Source organism: Aphelocoma coerulescens, chromosome 2 (genome assembly GCF_041296385.1).
Source record: "Aphelocoma coerulescens isolate FSJ_1873_10779 chromosome 2, UR_Acoe_1.0, whole genome shotgun sequence".
In the NCBI taxonomy this organism is placed as follows: Eukaryota; Metazoa; Chordata; class Aves; order Passeriformes; family Corvidae; genus Aphelocoma; species Aphelocoma coerulescens.
Genome location: NC_091015.1, coordinates 4,489,693 through 4,511,191, shown reverse-complemented (window position 1 = coordinate 4,511,191; position 21,499 = coordinate 4,489,693). Strand labels below are relative to the sequence as shown.

At 47.2% G+C, this 21,499-nt stretch overlaps 1 protein-coding gene across 3 annotated transcripts in view; it reads left to right on the top strand.

Moving 5' to 3' along the window:
- Positions 1–21,499, top strand: part of LOC138106176 (mitogen-activated protein kinase kinase kinase 3-like) — a 76,514-nt gene that overhangs the window by 5,266 nt on the left and 49,749 nt on the right. For 2 of the 3 annotated variants that reach the window (XM_069006321.1, XM_069006319.1), the window contains exon 2: positions 15,803–15,882. In XM_069006321.1, coding sequence (XP_068862422.1) covers positions 15,879–15,882 — 4 coding nt within the window. In that variant the 5' untranslated portion in view covers positions 15,803–15,878. Of the gene's footprint in view, positions 1–272; positions 346–15,802; positions 15,883–21,499 lie in introns of those variants that run through there. The other variant, XM_069006320.1, reaches the window with a different exon arrangement.

Genomic DNA, 21,499 nt, shown 5'->3' with positions numbered 1-21,499 from the left:
ACATCTGGCTCTCACCAGCTCTTGATAACAGGGATATCTTGCCCAGATAGAGATTTAAAGGTTGGGGCGTCCCCTGCATGGGGCAGTGGTTTGATAAGGAAGGGTTGTTTGGGTTAAATAGCCTGGGGAGAAGGTGTGAGGGTGAGGTCTGTTACCACAGGTGGTGAAGGTGAACGGCAGAACAGGTGAGAGTGCATGCAGAGAAACCCTCTTAAATACCCTTTTCCTTTCAGCCTTTTTCTTCTTCCTCTCTGTCACTACCTGGGGAGTGCCCTGGGGGGGAACTGTCCCTCTTTTGCAGGGTCATTGCAGAGGGCAGCTGATAACGCTGTTATCTATATCTAGGTGATGCTGATGGGGGCTGATGATAGTGTTATCTACAGAGGGGTGATAACCCTGAAGTCACTATGCTGTGGGAGTATGTGGCTGGAGGGAGGTGTGTGGACTGGGTCTGTGAGGCAGAGTGGTTTGGGAGTGTGTAAGTGATGAATAACCAGTACCTGGAAATCAGAGATCAGAGATTTGGGCTTCCTTCTGTTGAGACTGATCTGTGCATTGATGTAGTGTGGAGCTGTGTAGCAGGGCTTGTTTTGCTGAGCTGCTCAAGCATCCTTCAGTTAAGATCCCAGGCTGGGCCAAGCTCCTGGAAAGATTTCCTTGCTAATGGAAATTGTTCACATTGAAGCCTCGATGACTTCTGTTTGCCTTTCAGCTCAAAACTACAGCACTGGTCCCTCTACTGCAATCCTTCTGCTGATTCTCCCTTGGAGAGTGGCTTTTGGGAAACCTCAGCACCCAGTGGTTAATAAGCCAGTGGAATGCACTGGTTTGCTGCTTCTGGATCTTAGTCCCTCAGTGCTGGTGCTAACAGAATAGCAAGAGTCATTAGAGAAATATGCAAGATATTCCAGTTATTTCTCTTTGGATGGTGCTGGTAGCAAGTAACAGAGATAAACAGACTGTGTTGAGCTGGGCTTAGCTTATTGCATCATTGCTTTTACTGAAAGGGTCAAGGTCCGGCTCTGGATTTTGCTGCAGGATGCATTTGAGCTGCTCCAGAGCTGTGCTGTGCCAGAGGGAAAGTGGGAAAGGCATAGTTTTGGTGCTCTCTCCGTGTGTTCCTTCTGAATGGTGGCCATGGATGCAGTGCCTTGGTAGAGTCAGGATGGCACAAGCCCTGTCAGGTTAATTTCTTGGCTTTGCACTGGAGAACTCTGCACTTGGCTCCTGTTAGCCCTCAGGAGCTGCTCCTCCCCTGACAGTGGCAGCCAAGGGAAGCCCTGCTGACATCTGCTGCAGCCTGGTGGCTTTTGGCTGTGCTATCCAGGGAATAGGAAGTGCTCCTGGGTGCTGACTGGAGTCACAGGTGGCTCCGATGAAAGGGCAGCTGTGTTGTTTCCTGCAAGCCCTGATTATGGACTTCATCTGAAGACTGGCTTGGCTTCACCTTGCTTGGCTGAAATGAAGGCTTTGAGGAACCATGCCCATTCTTGCCTATTTTTGTTTGGATTGGGGGTGCTTACTGAGGCTCTCCACAGTGCTCTCCCTGAGATGCTGTGATGTTAAAAACGTGCACGATGTACCTGGCTGATGACACAAGAAAAAGAGAGACAGTGTTTGTTTAATCATTCCAAAATTTCAGCAACTTCACCTCCAGCATCGCAGGTGTGAAAAACATCTGGTGTGAGCCTGGTTGTCTGTAAGGGCTGAGGATGTGTTTTCACAATTGGCTTTTGGACCCAGCAAAAAAGGTGCTGAAGGTGGTATCTGTCTTCATCTCTGGATGGGAATGAGCTAGTTCTAGTCTTGGTCTATGTCCAGGAAATCCTGTGCTGGAGAACTTCCCTTTCAGGAACGCGGTGGGGCTATCCCAGGGGGGTGGTGTGGTACACTGAGCTTGGATGAGATGGAGCAAGGCTTCCCATACCTGGTTCATCATCGCTTGGGAAGCTGATTTGCCTTTCACGCCAGATGTTGCCAGAGAGGTGCAGTTTGGTGTCCTACTCCTGTGGGAGCTTCCCAGGCAGCAGTGGCTGTGTGGTTGGTGTGGGAGTCACCAGGAGGTGACGAAAGTGGGAAACGTTTGTGGAAGGACATGGGATGTGTTGGACAGGATCTCCCCTTGCTGCATGGGGATCCTACCACCTCCCTGACCTGTCTTGGGCTGGATTTCCAAAACCTTGGACAGGTATGGTTGAAGGGCTCTAGGCTGCATCACAGGACATCACCACCATCATGGCCATGTTCAGGAGTGGTGCTTCTGCAGGAGTGTCTCCAACCCAAGGAGGATTCTTGCTAATCCCTGCGTCCATCTGCCACTTCCCTCTTCCTTCTCTGCCTGCTCCGAGTGTGAAGCACTGATAACCCCCCTGGATCAGGACCACGGGGGATCCTGGCTGCTGAAGGCTTTGCTAAATGCTTTCATGGGACACAATTTGTGGCATCTCCCCTGAAACCTCCCACAAGGTACCTTGCTGCAAGGCTCTATTTTGAGGCTGTCTCTGACGTAATCTGTCAAAGACACGGGCTGCTCTTTGACTTACTGCTGAAAGTCTGGTTGGGGCTGGATGACCAGTTGCTTACCTAGCATTACCAAAGCAACGAGTTGTTGCTTTCCATGACTCATGAAAATGCACTGTAGGCTCTCTTAAGAATGGCTGAGATCATTTTTTGGCTGGCTTTGGGCATCTGGTTTCCTTAGCAAATAGCAGTGGGGGTGGAGGGAGGGGGATTTCCAAACTCGTTTCTTTGTATGTGTGATCTGGTTTTTAGAGCTCTGCTCAGAAAGTACTTACTTCGTTTAAAAAGGGGATGATAAAAAAGGACCTGTAACTTCCATGGCTGTTTGGTTTTTGTAGCATGTCTCATTTAGTTGTGGTTTGGTGTAAAAAGGGGAAAGATGCTAATAGTATTACAGAGCCATATGCTGTGTTTCTCCTCTTAAATAAGCAAGGATAGAAACATTATGAGTGGTATTTTCTTTTCGAGCAAATCCTTCTGGGGAAGGAGAAGGAGGTACAGAGGAAATTCTGCAAACAAAACCGTAATTTCATCTTTTTTTTTTGTTGTTGGTCATGTTTGCTCAAATAGGGGACTTTGATTCTACAGTGATGCAGCAGAGCAGAGTATTAGCAAGAGGTGTTTTAGTGTTTGGTTAATCTGATTATTACCTTTAAAATATTTATTTATTTGTTTGTAGACCCTGGATTCACTTTCTGGTTTTTTTTCCCCGTGCAGTCCAAAGGCAGCAGCACTGACATCCTTGAGCACCAAGTGCAGCAAGATTAGCATTAACCAGAGGAGAATCAGAGCTCTGTGACAGCTTCAGAGGACAGGAGGTCCCCAGCTGTTCTGACACCTCTGCACCCAGCTTGCAGCAGCCTCTGTGATATCTTTCCCAAGTCCAGCCACCCTTTGTAGGCACCTGAGAGCAGACAGAGCAAAGGCAGGGGAAATCCTGGGTAGGCAGAAGGTAATTGTTTGGGTAGGGAGATTTGTGGTGTGGTGGGTTCCGTGTGCCCATCCTTTGCAGGGCTGGGAGGAGCGAGGGTTTGGTGTGTTCCACACAGTGCAGTCACGGTGGCTGAGTTCAGGGATTTGATAGCTGTGAACCAGCCTCTAATGCCGTGCATGATCTGTGCTGGTGCTTGGCTGGGGTTCATTCTGCAGCCAGGGCAGGCAGAAGCGTGTCCTGGTATGCTGAGGGATGGGGCTGGAGCTGCCCGAGGGCTGTGCTGGGAACAGCAGGAGCACAGCAGCTCAATGGCCCGGCCCTCGGCCAGGGGTGAGCGGGAACAATGTGACAGAACAGGTTTGTGCTCACTTCCTTGTAATCTCGGAGATGAGATAATGCAGAAACCCAGAGGCTTTGCCAGCGCGAGGTTTCCTTTCTCTGCCCCGTGCGTGCCCTTCGAGCAGGAGGGGCTGGCTTGCTGCTGTCTCTGTGAGAAGCTCATGAAAAGCAAACCTTTGGAGCTCGAGGAATGGCACGGTTGGACTCCAGTGAGGGTGATGGATGCTACCCCCAGGGCTTGGCTCGGGGCTGCTGCCTGCACAAGCACCCTGTGCCAGGAGCTGCTGTGTGCACCACAACTGCTCAGGCCCTTTGTGTTCTCCTCCTCATCTGAATTCCTCTGCATCTTTGCTATTTAGTTTGGACAGAACGGGTAAAGGCCACCAATTTAACCAGATGTGTAGTCTTCACCCTCTTTTTCCATGGATATAATGTATTCAATGCATAGCCTAGCATGCCACAGATCTGGGTCTTCTAGGTCTTAATAGATTTGTTCTATGAAAAAATAGGAGATAAATGTGAGCTGAGGTGGTCTGCTCTTTGTGGTGCTTTTAGCATTTGAGCATGTGGCCAGAGTTCATTTCTCTGAAGCGGTGGGCAGCTGCCGCCCGGGTGCCTGTAGTGCTGTGGTGGCACTGCCCCAGGCTCAGCAACAGCATGGGATGAGCTCTGCGAGATCCAACACAGGCTTTTTCAGAAGGTTGAGTCCTTATTTATAGACTAATTTTTACCAAAAGGTAAATGTCTGCTGGATGAGATCCACCAGCAGCTGTGAATCTGGTAGTTTTGGTGAGCAGAGAATGCCAGCAGATGAGCTGGCATAGCTGAATTCCATGGCTTTACCCTGCTCCATGCTGGATAAAAGAAGTGGAAGCACAATTTGGAAAGATTTTCTGCTGTATTATTATTTTATTTTTTGTAAACTGCTGTGCCTTGATATCGTCCCCCAATGTATAATGTTCTTTTGAATAGGAAAGCCAGCATCAGGGTACCCCAAAGGGGCTGCTTAGTTTCTAGGCAGGTGTTGCTGTGAAAGCTGTATTTTTCCATCTGTAACTTACAGATGGAGATGTTGAAGGAGCTCACATCTCCCTGAAATTAAGTCATTCCCTGTCCAGTCTAAGGTTTCCAGTGTATAGTACTGGGTAAAAGGAATCCTGGATCACATCCTTTCCTCCAAAAAATGCAGATTTATTTCTTTTAAAGTAGATGTTTCTATTCCTTCTTGTTTGAGTGTTTCAGACGTGACTTATGCTCTTCAGCTTTTGACATCTGCAAATACTTCTTTTTGACAAACAAAAAAAAAAAAGGGAAGCGTGGATTCTGATGCAATCATGTGACTCCCAGAATCAGGTTCTTATGAAAAACACAGAATCCTGTGAGAATTTGTAATGCTCAGGGTTATCCTATTGTCCAGCAGTTGAAATAGAAAATGAAATAAAACCTTCTACTCCCAGCTCCCTTTCCAGAGATGCTGCCCCATCCCTTGGTGTCCATCTTGTTGCAGATTGTGTGGCTTTTGGTGTTTTTTTTGGTTTGATTGTTTTGTTTTGTTTTGGGTTTTTTTTGTGGTGTGGGGTCTTTTTTATGATTTATATGGCGAAATATTTTTCTCCTTGCTTGGTGAAGTTTGCAGATCTGTGGTCTTGAGGCTCTCAGGTTCTCTTTGGGTTATGTGTGAGGATGGTCTCTTGTGGAAGCCTCACACTCTTTAGGCATTTTAAAACCAGGAAAGAGCCTTGCTGCTGTTGTGGCAAGAATCAATGCCAATGCAAATTGCCATGTAAACCTGAACACCTAAGCTGCATTGGAGCCTCTTCTCCCCAAACCCTTTGGTTCCTTGCATTTCCCTTTCTGGGGTGGTTGGTAGTTGGGGTTTTTTGAGCTTTTTTCTGATAGTCTATCATGGGAGGCTTGACCTGGATGTTTGCTGTCTATTCTCTGGCCAACCTGCCTTCTGCAAAAGTAGATGAAGTGCCTTTCTACCTTGGACAGGAGCAGGTTTGAGTGCTCAGAGAAGCACAAGCACTCTGATAGTAGAAAAATGAGGTTCCTGCACTGCTGTGGCTGTGGGACAGGAATTAGGGGACTTGCTTGGGTGCCTCAGAGCTCACTGAGACCGAAAACCAGGCTAATGAAAGTCATCTGTTGCTTAACACTCCTTGGGAAAGCCCTGTTTGCTGTCTCTGGAGGTATTCAAAGCCTGCCTGGATGTGCTCCTGTGCAACCTGCTCTAGGTGAGCCTCCTTTAGCGGGGGGGGTTGGACTGGGAGGTCTCCAGAGCTCTCTTCCCACCCCAACCATTCTGTGATTCCGTGAACATCTGGAAAACAAAATGTCTTCAGAGGGCAACACTCTCCCACCACAAGCAGGCAAGCAAAGCCCGCGTGTTTCTCTACAACGTGGGAGATATTTATCCTGTGACTAAGCAGAAAAGTTAAGAGATGGAAAAGGTCCTATTAGATCATCTCATCCACCTCCCTGCTGGCAAGCAGCTCTTCTCCCTGGTGTATATTTATTAATAGGCTGCTGGGCAGACAGGAGTGGTTTGCTCAGGGCACTTGTGGAGGTGAGGGACTCTGCACGCACGTGACTCGATCTGCACGTGCACACGTTGCTTGCAGGAGTAGGATTTTGTAGTAAAAGGGCCAAAAGCTCTGGATTCGACATTCTTGGCGTGTTTGGAGCCTTCCCCTTAACTCGCTGTCAGTTTGTGCAGGCATGAGACTGTCTTTTTTTAGCATTCTAGGAATAAGCTAATTTTACTTTATATTTATGATGGAGTAGGTGGCTTGAAAACTAATAATAATAGGTGGGGGGAAAAAATAGAAGCCTTTTGGAAAGGAAAGGTCTGCCAGCTGGACCTCTGCACAGCTGGCCTGGGCTCTGCTGGCCATGATCTACGACAGTGGTGTGTGAAGGCTCCCAGTGGAGATGTCAGAGAGGTGCAGGTGGAAATGCTATTGCCATGACAAACAAAGCAGTGCTGGAGCATCAGGCCAGAGCTTGGGGACCATCAGCATTGCTTGGTTTATTACTGCTTAGTAACCACAGCGCAGCCTCGTGCACATGGATTGGTTTTTATTTCGCATTCCCCGATTGCAGCTCAGAGCGCTCGAGTTGGAATCGCCAAGTGTTGAGTATAAAAGAACAAATTCTGTCCTTAACTAGATCAGGGAAGAACTACAGCATGTAGGGAGTGGGAGCAGAAATTTCCTATCCAGGCTTGTGCTGAACTGCCTTCTCCAACTGAGGCTGCGTTGGCTTTTGCACTTAGGATCACTTCACTGGCTCCAGAAGTGTCTCCTGGTCAGCACCACTGTGAGATCAATATTGAGATCAATATCACTGTGAGAACCATCCTGTGGTGCAGGTGAGCAGCCAACCCTGCTCTGTGCCTTTTTGGTGACATCTTTTTGCTGGTGGTGGCACTTGGTTGGGCCCCTGGGGCTGTTCTGCAGGGTCTGATGATCCATTTCCTGACACTGCGGTACATTCTGTGTGGTTTTTGGAAGCGTTACGGGACGTCTCTTGGCTGAGCATTGCTCTGTTGCATGAGGAGAAGCTCTCTCCCAGATCCATGGAGGGTGTTTCATGGTACAGGCAGTGTCCCTGGCACCACTGGTCTTTCTCTTGGCTTGCTCTGTGGAAGTGACAGTATCACATATGACGTTTTCCAGGAAAACTTCCAGCACTTGTAAAGAGCTCTGACATGGGCTTCGCCTCCCTTCCCTCCACCAGACATCTTCTAGGGAGGAGGGAGCTGGAGCAGGGCACGGTGCATGCAAGGAGCAAATCTGCTTTACTATTATTTAATTCAGAGAGAACTTGGCCTAAAGATGTAAAAAGGAATTGCAAGCACTGTCTGGACACCACCTCTCCTCATCAATTAGCGGCATTAAACTCTCAGCAGGGAGGATTAATTAGAAAACTGAAATCTTTCTGTCATGACAGCCTTCTGGTTTCCATTGAAATGCAGCCGGAGGACTGGAAAGGCTTCTGTATTTTGTTTTGATATGCAGGCATATGTTTCTTTCCATCCTGGAAATTAATTCTGTCTGTCTGTAATGGAGCCGTGGGAATCAATATTGAGCTGATCTGTATTTCTCCAGAGCTTTCTTCTAAAAGTAGTTGACTGCTTCCCCACTGTGCCTAATAAGTGACCTGATTTTGGAGCAGCTGAGCAGCTGGTCTGCCAGTTCAGAGGTGTTGTACAGCTGCCTTGATGGTACAAGGCTGGTTCATGGTCTCTCAAGGGTGATGGGCTTCTCTTTTCTGGAAGTCTCCAGGGCAGACTTTCTCTGAGCTGGACAAAATGCCCACAGTGACTTTCCATTGCACTGCACCAGGCTGGACATCATAAGAGAGGAAATTACTCATCCCACTGTCTCTCCTTCAGACTGCTCTTGGCCTTGGTGAGCTGTCATGCTCTCAATCTCAAGTTCTGCAATGCCCTGAGCTGGGTTTAGAGGCAAGATATGCCTTTTCCTCAGTGTCATCATCTTCCCTCCACTGGGCTTGGGGATGGGTGGTCAGTGCAGCAGCAGCGAGCTGCCGCCTTCCGCTGGGGTGGCAGGTCACTCTTGGGTGATGGCACAGCTTGGGCAGCTCTTCTCAAGAAGAAGCTGCCTTGTGTGCACTGCAGCAAGCAACAGGCTGTGCTCAGGCTCTGCAGAACCACAGCTCTGTGAAAGTTGTGTGGGGAAGGGCTGTTAGGAGAGGCAGGGCAGGCCTGGGAGGCCCTGAGTGCTCTGAGCTTAGGGCAACGTGTGTGCTCTGCAGACCTGTAAGGCTCTGTGAGCGTGTGGCCGTGTGCTCACAGTCTGGTTCCTGGGCTGTTGATGGCTCATTTCTTACCATGGAGGCAAGTGCACTTGAGTTCATGTCATACTGCAAGTCCAGAGGACAGGAAGAACAAAGTCTCTGTGCAAGCTGCTCCACATGTTTGTTTCGTAACCCCATCACCACCCCACTGATGGCAGGCACGAGCAAACAGCTCGTGGAGACAGCGCAGTCCTGGGGCTATGCAGAAACACAGTCCTTCTGCCCAAAACCACAGCTGAGAATTAATCTTTGTTTGCCACTAAGCACTCACTGAGCTCTGCTTTCTCCCACTGGAGAAATCTCAGTCCAGAGTTGCATGGCAGAAGTGGCATGAGCAAAGAAAGGACCTGTCAGATTTTGTGGTGGCTCTTGGGGTCCTGGTCTCCCCATGTGCTGTGGAGGTTGTGCTTCTTGCCCACAGAGAAGGAGCAAATCAACCAGGTAGCTGCTGAGAGAGCAGAGAGTGGTCAATTAGTCGTGAGCCGTCGGCTTTGCAATCGATCAGAAAGTCTCATTGGGATCAATAAAATCCAGCCAGGCTGCGGGGGTGAGGCTGTGGCTTGTTAAAGAGGAAGCTGTGCAGGGGGATGGCTGCGAGGGACTATCGATCGTGGCAGGCTGAGGGTAAATGCTGGGTTACAAAGGCTGGTGGGATGGCTCCTGGGATATACAGGTGTGTTATCCTCTGTGCTCTCAGGGGGATGTTGCACGGGAGAGAAAGTGGATCAGAGACAAGGTGGGGTGAGTGTGGAAGATGGCACAGTGGCTTCACAGCCCTGATCCTGCCACGATGTCATGCCAAGGACATGGGACGGATCTCCCCCCTTCCCAGTCCAGAGCTTGGTTGCTTAGTGCTGAAATCCCCGTTGGAGCATGTTGGATCAGCCGTAAAGTTGGTTATGTGTTTGATACTTTAGGAGGTTGAAGCTACAGAGACAGGGTTGGTTTCTGCCTGCCATTATCCTCATGGAGAACTGGGCATCCCAGTCCCTGGTGCAGATTCCAGCTCTCAGGCCTGGTTTTCCGTGGCACAGTGTTGGATTTGCAGCTCTTTGGTGTGAAGTTTCATTCATGGACACACTTCATTTCTGATGCCAGATGCTTTTATCCATTTGCTTTTCCCAGGAAAGAATTTTCTTTGAGACAAACACTTTTCTCATGGCTTATTTCACCTGAAGGTTTTACTAGCTATTCTTCCTTTTTGGTTTCTGCTCCTTCTCCTTCCTGTTTTTCCCAGAAACATGGAAGAAAGAGGCCTGAACTTCACTTTTCCAGATACACGGTTTTATTTTAATTTCCCTCCCACAAAGTCTTCGGTCATTTGAGGAGAAAGACAAAAATAAGACCATGAAAACCTGCAGGAGGAAGAAATTACAACATTCTTCTGCATTGGTTTTTATATTTTATGTAGAAATACCTTCCCTTTGCTGTGTTCACTTAGAGGGCAATTGTTCATTGGATTCAGAGGGTTTCTGTAGGTGTAACTGGCATCAGGGTTTCCCTCTGATTCATAAGTGCATAGAGAACTATCTGAGGACAGGATTTTGCCCTGTGAAAGGGAGAATGATTCAGGACGGTGCTCTCCCCTAGCTGCAGACCTTCATCCTCACAGGCAGGGCTGTGTGTGTAAATAATCCTGCCTCAGCTTCATCTGGGAAGGTGAATGTTCAGGGTTGCAGGAGATGAGGATCCTTTAGATTTGGTTACTTCGGTACCTGATTTGAAAGCCTACATTTAGGCACAGTGGGACTGAGTTAGGCTTTGGGGTGTAACTGGGGTGTCTGCAAATTGGTTCATCTCCACCAGTTGCTGGAGGTGGTTCCTGTGTAAAAAGCGTGAGTTCAGTAGAGACACGGTTCTGTGCTGTGCAGACCCTGACAGAAATAAAAACCCAAACAAGTGGGGAACGTGTGAGTTCTCTGGACACTTGCTTTGCTTGACCTGTCTGTTATATGTAAAATAGATTAACTCTGACCTGATAGGGCTGTGTTGTCTGACCTTTGCTGATAGAAGAGTCCTTTCTAATCCTTTTGATTTGCTTCTTTGTTTTGTTGTTCCAGAAGTTTGAGATCTGTATGGAAAATCAAAGTTATTTAATATGCCAGTATACATTACTGATTACTGCACTGACTTTGGTAAAAGGAATATTACTGCAAAGCAAGAAAAGGAACTGAATTTAAAAAATATCTGTACCTGAAGGGGCTGCAGGAGAGCTGGAGAGGGACTTCTTACTTGGGCGTGGAGTGATAGGAAAAGGGGGAATGGCCTTAAACTGAAGGAGGAGAGATTTAGATTGGATATTAGGAAGAAAATTTTCCCTGTGAGGGTGGTGAGGCTCTGGTACAGGGTGCCCAGAGAAGCTGTGGCTGCCCCTGGATCCCTGGAAGTGTCCAAGGCCAGGCTGGATGGGGCTTGGAGCAGCCTGGGGTAGTGGGAGGTGTCCCTGCCCATGGCAGAGGGTTGGAACTGGAAGATCTTTAAGACCCTTTCCTACCCAAACCACTCTATGATAACTTACTGGAGCATCCTGTCTGGAACATTTCATTTATAAAAAGTAACTTCTTCTGAGAAGAGGATTTGTTTTGAGATCTCAATGGCTTCTTTAAAGGGCTGTCATGGATGTTAACAGCAGGACCCAGGCAGGTTCTAAACCTTTTATTCTCAGTACATGTTGTGCTGGAGCAAACAGGATGGCTCAGGAGATTTCTCTCCAGAAGCAGCTGTCAAATACAGCTGCCCTGGCTGGGTCAGTGACTGAAGGAATCCTCCACTGAGCATGATGGCTTTTAAGCACAGATCTCTTCTCCCAGCAAGACGCGTTGTGAGAAAGATTCTTAAGCAGTTTTGGGGTGTCATAACCAAAACTGGGGAGAAGCAGCCTCAGCTGATGGGTATTGATACAGAATTGCTTGTTGGGTTTCATGGGCTGCAGTTCCCAGGGCACTGGCTGGCTCCTTCCATGAGCTGTGCTGGTCTCTGCATGTCACTTCCAGCTTAGAAACCTGGTCAGGAGAGGTTTCTTTCTCCTCATCTTGGCTCATGAACTTTGTCCCTTGAGCCCTCCTGCAAACCTGGCCTGGTTACACACGTCTGCAGAAAGTCCATCCCAGTTGTGTGTTCATGAACATGGAACCACAGAGTCATTTAGGCTGGAGAAGAACTTTTAACATCACAGAGTCCAACCATTAACCCAGAACTGCCAAGTCCATGCTAAACTGTGTCCCTAAGTGCCACATCTACATAGATGCACAGTCTTAAATGGCATTTTTTTTTACTTCCCTTGCATGGTATACATCCTTTGGATAACCTGGGTGGAAAATGCCCTGAGGGCAGGGTCTTGTGTGTCTAAGTGGCATCAAAATTCTGCTGTTCTTTTGTGTATCCCAAAATATGGATCCAGTTTCCAGGGCAGTTCTAAGAACGGCAGGTCAAACGTTCTGTAGTGTCTGGAGAAAACTATAAGAATGAGGTTGGGATGATCAGAGAAAACCTGTAATATTCCAACCACTCTCCCTTTGCCTTTGAATCCCTTGTTGCCAAGCCTGCAGGCTGCCTGAGCTATCAGCACACATACATTGGTGTTCTCACCATTAAAACGATCTCATTTGCTTTGCTGTTGTTTTTAACACTACCCCAGCGCTGGCCTCTGAAGCTTTTTGAAAATAACATTTACAATAATATTTTTAACAGTTCCGTAGTATACAAAACTCCAGTGCTCTGGCAGGACTCCCGGAAACTTGCTGAAAGTTAATGTGGTCAACTCTTAAAAAGGAGAGATTTTTTCCGCTTGACTCTTGCTTGTTAAACTCTCTGAGCCCAACATGTTCCCTGCTGCTTGAAAAAACAAGGAAAGTCCCAATTTTAGCAGTGCTAGTTTGAGTAGCTTTCCAGCCGAGCCCTATTTCAGGGGCAACTGTGGCTTATTATTATTTTTTTTTTTTATTTCTTTTTTTTTTTACAGTGGTGTGTCCCTACACCTTCAGACCAAAGTGTTAAGTGGTGCTCAGGCAGGAATAAGTAGGTGCTGCTTTCCCTGGAAGCCTGGGGATGATAAACTGCAGAGGGAGATGCCACTTGCTTGTGCTGCAGTAGTGGCGAGACATTCTGACTTGAAGTCCATGTTTTATGGTGGATGTTGAGCCTCTGTGGGGTAAGAACAACCCTTTTTGGGGTAGGTGATACTGTAAATCCCCTATATCAATAGTAGACTGCAGGTGACTCCAGCTCTTAATGCTGGACTGCACTCTCCCTGCTTTCTGAACCCCCATCCTACATAATTCCTCCCAGTAAGTCTCCTGGCCACTTTGTTTTGTCTTCCTTACATCCAGGGAAAAACTGCACTTCTCCATCCTCTCCTCCCCTGGTTTGCTTTCTGTAACTTAGATCCACAGGGGCAGGAGTTATGGATACACAGACATGTCATAGCTGAACTGTTGTCTCCCTTGAGCTCAGTCTTGCTTAATCCCTTTCCAGCCAGGAGTATGGGAAGAAAAGGCAAAAACTGGGATTAACTTTCAAAGTGGATTAATAACTTTCCATACATCTCTCACGTAGATACTCATACCCTGCACTCATGGAGCCATAATGAAGTCAAGCCACTTGGTCTGCAAATTTCAGCTTAGGCAAATCAAAACTGCTTTTCCCCTAGATGAGAGCATCTGAACTGGGCTTTCCTGCAGGTTAAGTAACCTCCAGAAGTTCCCTGAGCAGACTGGAGCAGACAGAGTCTCTTGCACACAACAACACAAACCTGGAATACATTGCCCCAGCATCCCTGGGAGCCAGCACCTTGCTGAGCTCTCTCACTGCTTAGCAGGGAGATTTTGAGTAGATTTACACGGTTCTGTTGGCTGTGGGACTGGTGCAGTGCCCAGTGGGAGCCCAGTTTCAGATGCTCACTGGGTTTGTGTTGAAATCTGCCAACACTTGCAGGCTCTGATCAGGGAGCTTAGTGGGAGGAGAAGCTGCTTGGAACTGCATCTATAGGAAAAGGTTTTTCCCCTTTTTTTGCTCTCTTATTTTTTCCCCTTTCCCCCCCCCCCGTTTTTTAAGGGACATAATAATAGGGCAGAATTTGTACTAGAAACAGGAATTTGTCCTTCTGTAACAGGAAGCTGCTGGTATGTATTTTTGGGAAGCCACGGAAGTTGCCAGTGTTTGCAGTCATTTGAAGGCTGGCTGTCCTCAGCATTGAAGAGATCTGCTAAAACAGAAAACCTTTCTTTCTCTTGTGTATCCATGGAGGTTTCCTGCCCTGTGTGCAGGGGCTGGCTTGCTCACGAGGGCTGGGCACTGGGGTCTCAGGGGTTTGCTGTGGCAGAGGTGATGGAGAACAGCACAGGGGAGGGCTCTGCTGATGGAAAGGTCACCTGTTTTTTTCCAGGGCTCGTTTGCACAGTTCCTGTAGGTGCATGTTTTTGTGACTAGATATGGATTGGAAAGGTCTGGAAGGTCTCCAGAAAGCCATTAGAAAAATCTATTACTCTGATAGGAGAGTTAACCTGGGCTATCCCAGGAATTTACAGTTAATCCAGGCTATCTGCCTGTGGCCCTCGGTGTAAACTACGCACACAGCTTAATTCCTGGAAGTGTCACATCAATTTTGAAAGCAAAAGTGAAGATTTGAGCTGTTTCCTGCTCTTGTTATAATCAGATGGAATTTTTACCCTGCTTTCTTGCTGGTTTTCTGCATCCTCTTGATTCAGTGTTGCATAGACTGACCAGTTCCTTCTCAAGGTAGGATTTTTAACCTTTCAAGCGGCTTGCTTGCCTGCTTGCCTCCTCCTTGGTCTTGAAAATGGACAGAGCAGAGTCCCTGGTGGCCCTGGGCTCTCAGGCTGAGTGGTGCTGTCCTGGGAGGAGGCTGCAGCAGCAGAAGGAGCAATGCTCTCGGGGGCACATGGACGTCTCTGCCTCTGGTGCTCTCTTATCTCCTTCCCTTCCTGCTCATCTCTCTCAAAATAGGTTGGATAAATATCCCTCTGCTCGCCAGCACCGAGGCGCCAGAGCTGCAGAAAATCATTTTAATCCATGCTTGGGAGCATTCCTGATTCTCTTCAGATTTGTTGCTGTGTTTGAATCGATTTGACCAAGCCAGGGGGTTTTCAAAGTGCCTTTTCCTATCATTTCTGACCAATGCATCATGTTTAACACTCCAGGATCCATGTCAGTGTCCTGGAGCACCTGGCTCTCACTGACTTCAGGGCAACCTGCAGTGACTGCAGGACAGGAATGTCTTACTCCCTGTGCAAGTCTGATCAAGTTCTTGAGGTGTTTCTCCCTTTTCTTGTGCTATCACACAGGTTTATGACCAAAAAAATCTGAGGGCTTATCAGGCAGCTAAAGTGGAATTTGATGTCTTCTATCACAGTGTTCTTTAAAAGGTGCCCATCTTTAGGTGGGTTTTGCCTTCATTCAGTCTAAAATGAGGCTTTTCATTAGTGAGCAGGACAGGCTCCAGCAGACTTGGGTCTACTTTAGTTTCTTGGTGGACAAAAAACTCCAAAAAACCCAACTGGGTGCAGGAGCTGGCTGAATGCAGGATGGAAGGTCACTGAACCCACTTCTGTGCTGGTGTTGGGGCAGATTAAAGGCAGAAACTCTGGGAGGCCTCCTAGGGACGTGCCTCCCGTGAGGGATGGACAGGGCAGTCACTGCTGCTGAGAGCTGCCTGCACTCAGCTTTGTTCCCATGCAGTCAGAGGAAAGCTGGTCCAGCCTTGGGGAGCCTCGACTGCCGTTTGGAAGGCCTAAATTTAGGTTTCTGCTTTGATTCAGGACTGCTTTCCCATGTCCTGCTGTCAGTCTGTTCCCCAAGTGAGTGTTATCCCCCAGGGGTGCTGCGGAATGTGAAGTGTTAAAGATGGTATTGCTTTAGGGTTACATTAATCACGTAAAAACACATTAAAATTATCACGTAATTACAATTTTCTGCTGTTACGGAAGTACCGATTGTTTACTCCAAGATTTTGAAATCATGAACGTACCAGGTTTGTGGTGTGTTACCTTTGGTGTGTGCAGAGGGGGGCAGACTCCTGGTCTCCGTTCCTACCGAAATGGTTTCCTCCTTTCCTCTTTCCTCCTTCCCAGCTGATGGTGGGGAGAGGCCTTGTGAAAAGTGGTCCTGTACAGTGACCCTGTTGTCATGTCAAAATTAATCTGTAACCTCTGCATGTGTTTGTTACAGGGTGGATGCTTGAGAGAGGAGGATAAGGCACAAGTGTCTGGGACCAGTGGAATGGAGGCCTGATGTAGATGGAAAGATGGGTAAGAACTGGATTCCCCATGAGCAGCCAATTTTCTGCAGCCTGTTAATTTTAGTTGGGACTACCAAGCGTGGTGACAGACTGGGGGACATTGCTAAGATGCTCTGACTGAATATAATGTTGCTTTCTAATTTATGTTTAGCAGTTTAGTGAAGACAATTTGTCCAATTTTGGCACCTTATTCTGAGTGTGATCTGGTGGGTCATGTTCTAGGTGGAGTCTCTTCACAAGTGTGCCTTGTATTTCTCTGCAGAGCACCTTCATTCCCTGTATCTTTTCTCCTAAGGAATTTTCTGTTTCAAACAGAGCTAGAATATATTGCTTTTCTAATTGATGGCCTGGATTACTTCTACCTTCTTCCTCTTCTGCTGGAATAGTTTTTTTGTCAGATGCTCTGTGGTGCTGAGGGAAACTTTATTGAAGTGGGAATTATTTGTAGTTCTGGAGGTACATAATGATTTTGATCTTACCTCTCTAGACAAGAACTTTATCCTAAAGAAAATTCATTATGTAAGAAATTGGGACCACTTGGATGTGCTTAAATGGCTTCCTGACCTGGTGACCCAGGAAAGGAGATCTTGGAGGAGTCCTGGTTGAAGCTGAGCACTTCACTTGTACATTTGCAGCATTTACACAAGTTCACCTGAAACTTTTCAGGGATGGCTGAAACAATGCTTTAAAAAAGAAAAAAAAAAAGGAGATATGTGTGGGAAGATCAGTAAATTTAGGGATTCTTCTTGCAGATGTGTAGAATCACAGAAAATCACAGAATCATAGAACAGTTTGGGCTGGAAGGAACCTTAAAGACCATCTTATTTCACCCCCTGCCATGGGCAGGGACACCTTCCACTATCCCAGGTTGCTCCAAGCCCTGTCCAACCTGGCCTTGGACACTCCCACAGATGGGGAAGCTTCTCTGGGCACCCTGTGCCAGGGCCTCACCACCCTCACAGGGCAGAATTTCTTCCTAACATCTAATGTAAACCTTCTCTCTGTGAGTGAAGCCATTACCCCTTGTCCTGTCACTGCCTACCCTCAGTAAAAGCCTTGTAGAAACGGGATTCAGAGCTTGGTAGTGGTTTGAATTTAAAAAGTGAAAAGTGTGAAGCCTCTGCCACACCTTAAGTGTTTATTCTCCCCTACGGAGAAGGGAGAAGAATGGTATTTCCCCCATCCTGGCTTTATGTGTTTGTTCTTTTTGTTCTTTCTCTGTTACTTAGAAGAGAGATTTTGTGGGAAGAGAACTAACTTAAAGCTTGGTTTAAAAAAAAAAAAAGGAAGAGAAGAGAAAGTCCAGATCTGCTTCTTCAATATAACGAATGACAAATTTCAGTTTAAAATCCCTGGTGACTAACCCCAAAATTTTTTAGAAAAATTTTCACTTTGAAAGCAAAAGCCACTGCTTTGTCCATGCGTGTGGGTTTTTTTTAAGAAGGAAAGCTCAGACTTGCCCTGAGCACCAGCAGGGAAGGAGTTACTGGCTCCAGCCCAGTTCTCAGGAGATTGTCAATTTGATGGCTTCTTGTACAGAGTGGTTGATAGAAGCTGCTCAAGGTGCCTTCAGCCTGCCAGCTGCAGATGTAATATGGGTGCACCAGGGCAGCATTCACTGTGGGAATTTCGTAGCAAAGAGAGGCACTGTGGCTGTGTTTTTGGGAATACGAGCTGAATCAATAGGAATCTTGTGCAGGTTTGGAGTTCTGCTTGCACTTGTGTGTGGGGGGAAGGCGCTGTGCATGTCCCCTCACCAAGGTGTCATTGCTGTGGCTTGTCACCAACAGCATCCACGCCTGTGTGGGGTTAGATCTGCCAGGCTGTGCCCGGGTGGGATCACCTTGTGGTCCTGAGTCTGGTCTGTGGCTCAGCTGTCAGGGTGAGATGGGTGAAGTGTTGTGTACCCCCATCAGTGTTTCTGAGTGGTGCCTGTCAGTTAAAGAATCGCTGCAATAGCTTTGCTGACGCGCAGAAATTCGGGCTAAATTTTGAGGGTTTATTAGTTTCACTTCTCTCCCTCTTCCTTTCATAGGTGTTTGTTTGCTCCATGCATTGGGGTGAGGGAGCATTTTCAAGGGAAGTGCAGGGAATTTGCAGTTACATCATTGATTGCCTTCTGGAAAAGACCACAGAGGAGATGTGTAGGATGAGGTGATCTCTGACGGTCTGTTCCAGCCCTACCTTTTTTTTTTCCAGGATCCTATTTATAGTCTGCCCAGTGTCTCAGAGTTCAGCACAGGACTGTTCACTCCTAGACGTGTTCTAGGGAAGTTGCATGACCTTGCATGGAGACCACAAGACGGGAAGTGGGGACTTCTGGCGTCTCTGTGTCATGCAGTGCTTGGACCAGCCCTGTGCAGCCGTTGTATCTTGGGGCTGTTGCAGTATCTCTACTTAGGACCAGCCTAAGTCCTTGGCACTGGGTTTTCTATTCAGCTTACAGTCCATTTCCATCTGCAACCTCTCCTCAAGGGCCCAAGACTCTTTGTAATTTGATCAAGCAAGTGCTTGTGACACTTTTTAAGATGTCCTTATCTCCAGTGCAACACAGTGGAAAACCCATGGCCAATAAGTATTAAAAATTGGCATGTTTAAACATGACAGCACAGTAATAGTATTAAAAGAACTGCAGAAGTTGGTAGAAAAAGCATCAGCTTGTTTGCTTAACTTTTATTTTTTCTGTTTTAAAAATGATTTAAATATTCCTAATTGTGGTTATGAAAAGCTGTGTGCGTGCATGTGTGTTTCTGATGATAAAAACTCCAGGAAGGCTGATCTATTCTGCTCAGTGTACATCTGTACAACTCAAAGGTTTAGGTCTTTAGTGCTTTGCTGGAGCAAGTGTGACTTCTGCTTCAGCAGAAAGGTCATCTGAGGTGTGGGAGATGGGAGAACGATATTGTTCATAGTATTGACTTGACAGACAGTGTGTGATTGCAGGCTGGGCTGGCAGAAGGCACAGCAGCTTGCTGAAGGCTAGTTTGAGCAGCCATGGCATGGCCATTTAGCTCAATCAATTGTTGTTTGGGGGGCTGCTGAAACAGAGAGAACTGCTAGAGCTGGAGGTGGCAGAACAGACCCTATCCCATGGATGCAGGCACTGATGTCTCAGCCCTCCCATGTCGTGTTTTCCTCCTTCCTCAGTAGGCAACGCTTTCACTCTTCACTTCTTTCTTGCTCTTAACTTTCTCTTTGTATGCTGAGAGCTATTAAGGAAAAATTAATTCATCTTAAGTTGCAGCACTTTACATTATAATAAGGCACATCAGGCTTTCTAGCTCAGGTCTTAATATTTTTGAGAGGTGTCTGAGTTAAAAGGTGCCCATGGTCTCCTTCTCCCTTTCCTGGCACTGCACCTGCTGTACCCAGGGCTCAAATTTAGGGTTTGAACACTTGGGGAATGTGGGACTGGACCTGCACCACACCTGGGATGTTGCAGCCTTGCTGCAGCAACAGGCTAGGAGTTCATGGGCTCTGGGCTGAGGCTTTGAGCACTGGAAGTCGCTGGGCTGGGAGGGAGAATGAGTTCTTTATGATCCCTCAAATAACCTTCAAAGGTAACGGAGTCAGTCAGGGGAAATAACTTGCCAGCTACATTTCTTTGCTGGGTAAACATTTTTCTCCTTTCAAGTGTGCTCAAGAGAGAGGTACAGGTTGTGGGGAGAGGTAATATCTTTTATTAGACCAAATGATAGAGGTGGAAAAAACCAGGCTGCCTTTTAGGCACATAAGCCCTTCTTCAGAAGGAGCAAATTTTAAGCTTAGCAGGGAAACTGCTGGAATAATTGGCCCAAGTTTAATTCAATTATGTTAATCCATTAGAGGAAAATTAGTATTTGTGGAGCAAGGGGCAGGGTTAGCAAAAAAGTTGTGAAAGTTTGTTGTGGGATGAGAGAGAAACCTGGTACCTTTGAAGTGGTGAGGAGTAGCAGAGCTGCAGGCGTGCAAAATTTTCTTAAATGTGGTTAGTTTTGCTTTATAAGGGTCTAGCCAGCCCCTGCTTGCAGATCTCCTTAGACTGACTTTAATCTGCAAAAGCAAACGAGAAACAAGGGGTTTGTCATGAGCAGTGTTAGGTTTATGGTTGGGCTCAAAGATCCTGTCTCCTGCTCCAGCCTCCCAGTCACTGGCTGGATGTGAGGGGCAGCAGCTGTTTCCCCCAACTCTGTCCTCTTCAGCAAATCTTCACCCCACCAAATGCCACCCAATTTCACCCCAGACATTTGCTCCATGAGCCAAGAAGGGGTGAAGTCTGTGAGGTGGCTGCACCTCCATAGGTTGTGCTCTTGAGCTGCTGGAGGTGAAGAGCTGAGAGGAGGAAGGAGAATGACTGCCAGGATGTCGGATGGGGGAAAATTGGCTTCTTAGCTGGGCTTTGCCACTCTCCAAGCATATGGAGATGTACAGGGGACTTGTGGTGACAAGTGTGCCCAGGGATGGGGCTGTGGAGGAGAGCAGGGTGTGCAGAGCCTGGGAGAGCTCTGCCGGTGGCTCTGGCCCCGTGGAATTTTACTGCGTGCGGTGCTGTCAGGGAGGGCTATTTCGGGAGTGGAGGCTTGTGGTGAACCACAGACGTAACCTTGCTTTCCCTCCCTGCTGAGCTAAACCAAACACCTTTTGGATCCCGAGTCCTTTTCCATTGCAAAAGTCCCTGGTAAGCCTTCAGGACAAGGGAACATGGGCACTGAGCCACAGCGCTTCACAACTCGTCAGGAGAAATTTCTTGTGTGATTTGTGGCCTAACCACTGAAACTTTTACATGTGATAAAACTTGCCATCCCAAATGCTTTGGTTTTGGTGTTTGCCAGGTACTGATCACTCAGGGTTTTAAGGGCATCGCTCTCACCTCTCCTAAATGGAGGTGCAGTCCCAGTAGCTTTGCCTTTTCTTTTGGTTTTTCCTGAGGAAATTCAGAAGGCACTTGAAGTTCTTCATGATCTCACCCTGGCTCTGAAATAGGTGCTGCCATAACACATGGATTTATGTGCCAGGTTAGTCTCTTTTGCTGTTTTCTCAATGCCCTCATTAATTAATTAGTTTTAGCATGTCTGTATTACCTTGGAGGTGTTTGCTTGTTTGTGTGCATGAGTATTTTGGAGACTGGTTGCGTCTTGTCATTGGTGATTTGATTTAGTTATATGTGTGATATACGTTTACAATTTTGAAAATAACTGGTTTAGCTTTTTAAAAACAGATTCTTGCCCTCCCCTCCGAGCCCATTCCTGAGCTCTGCTTTCTGTACTCTTTTGCAGGGGGATGTAAAAGGAAGGGCTCTTTTTGATCTAAACATGGTCTCCAATTCAGCTGTGCAATTTTTCCAATAGCTGTGTGGATCAGCTGAGGGGTAGAGGGGGAATAGGAGGCAGGAACTCATCTTTATCCCCAAGAAAAGGGGTATGTGGGATGGTGTAACTGTGCCCTAAACCCACAGATGCTCTGTTGGGCACTTGGTGTGATGGACATCTGTAGCCGTCAAAAGCCTCTGATGGGTTTGGTTTTGTTTATTTTCACAAGGCAGTTACTGATTACGCTATAAAAGTGAAATTAAAAATCCAAACTGATATCATTTGTGGAGAGCAAGAGTTGAGCATCCATTTGTCAGGTAAAGGATTAATAATTTCCTC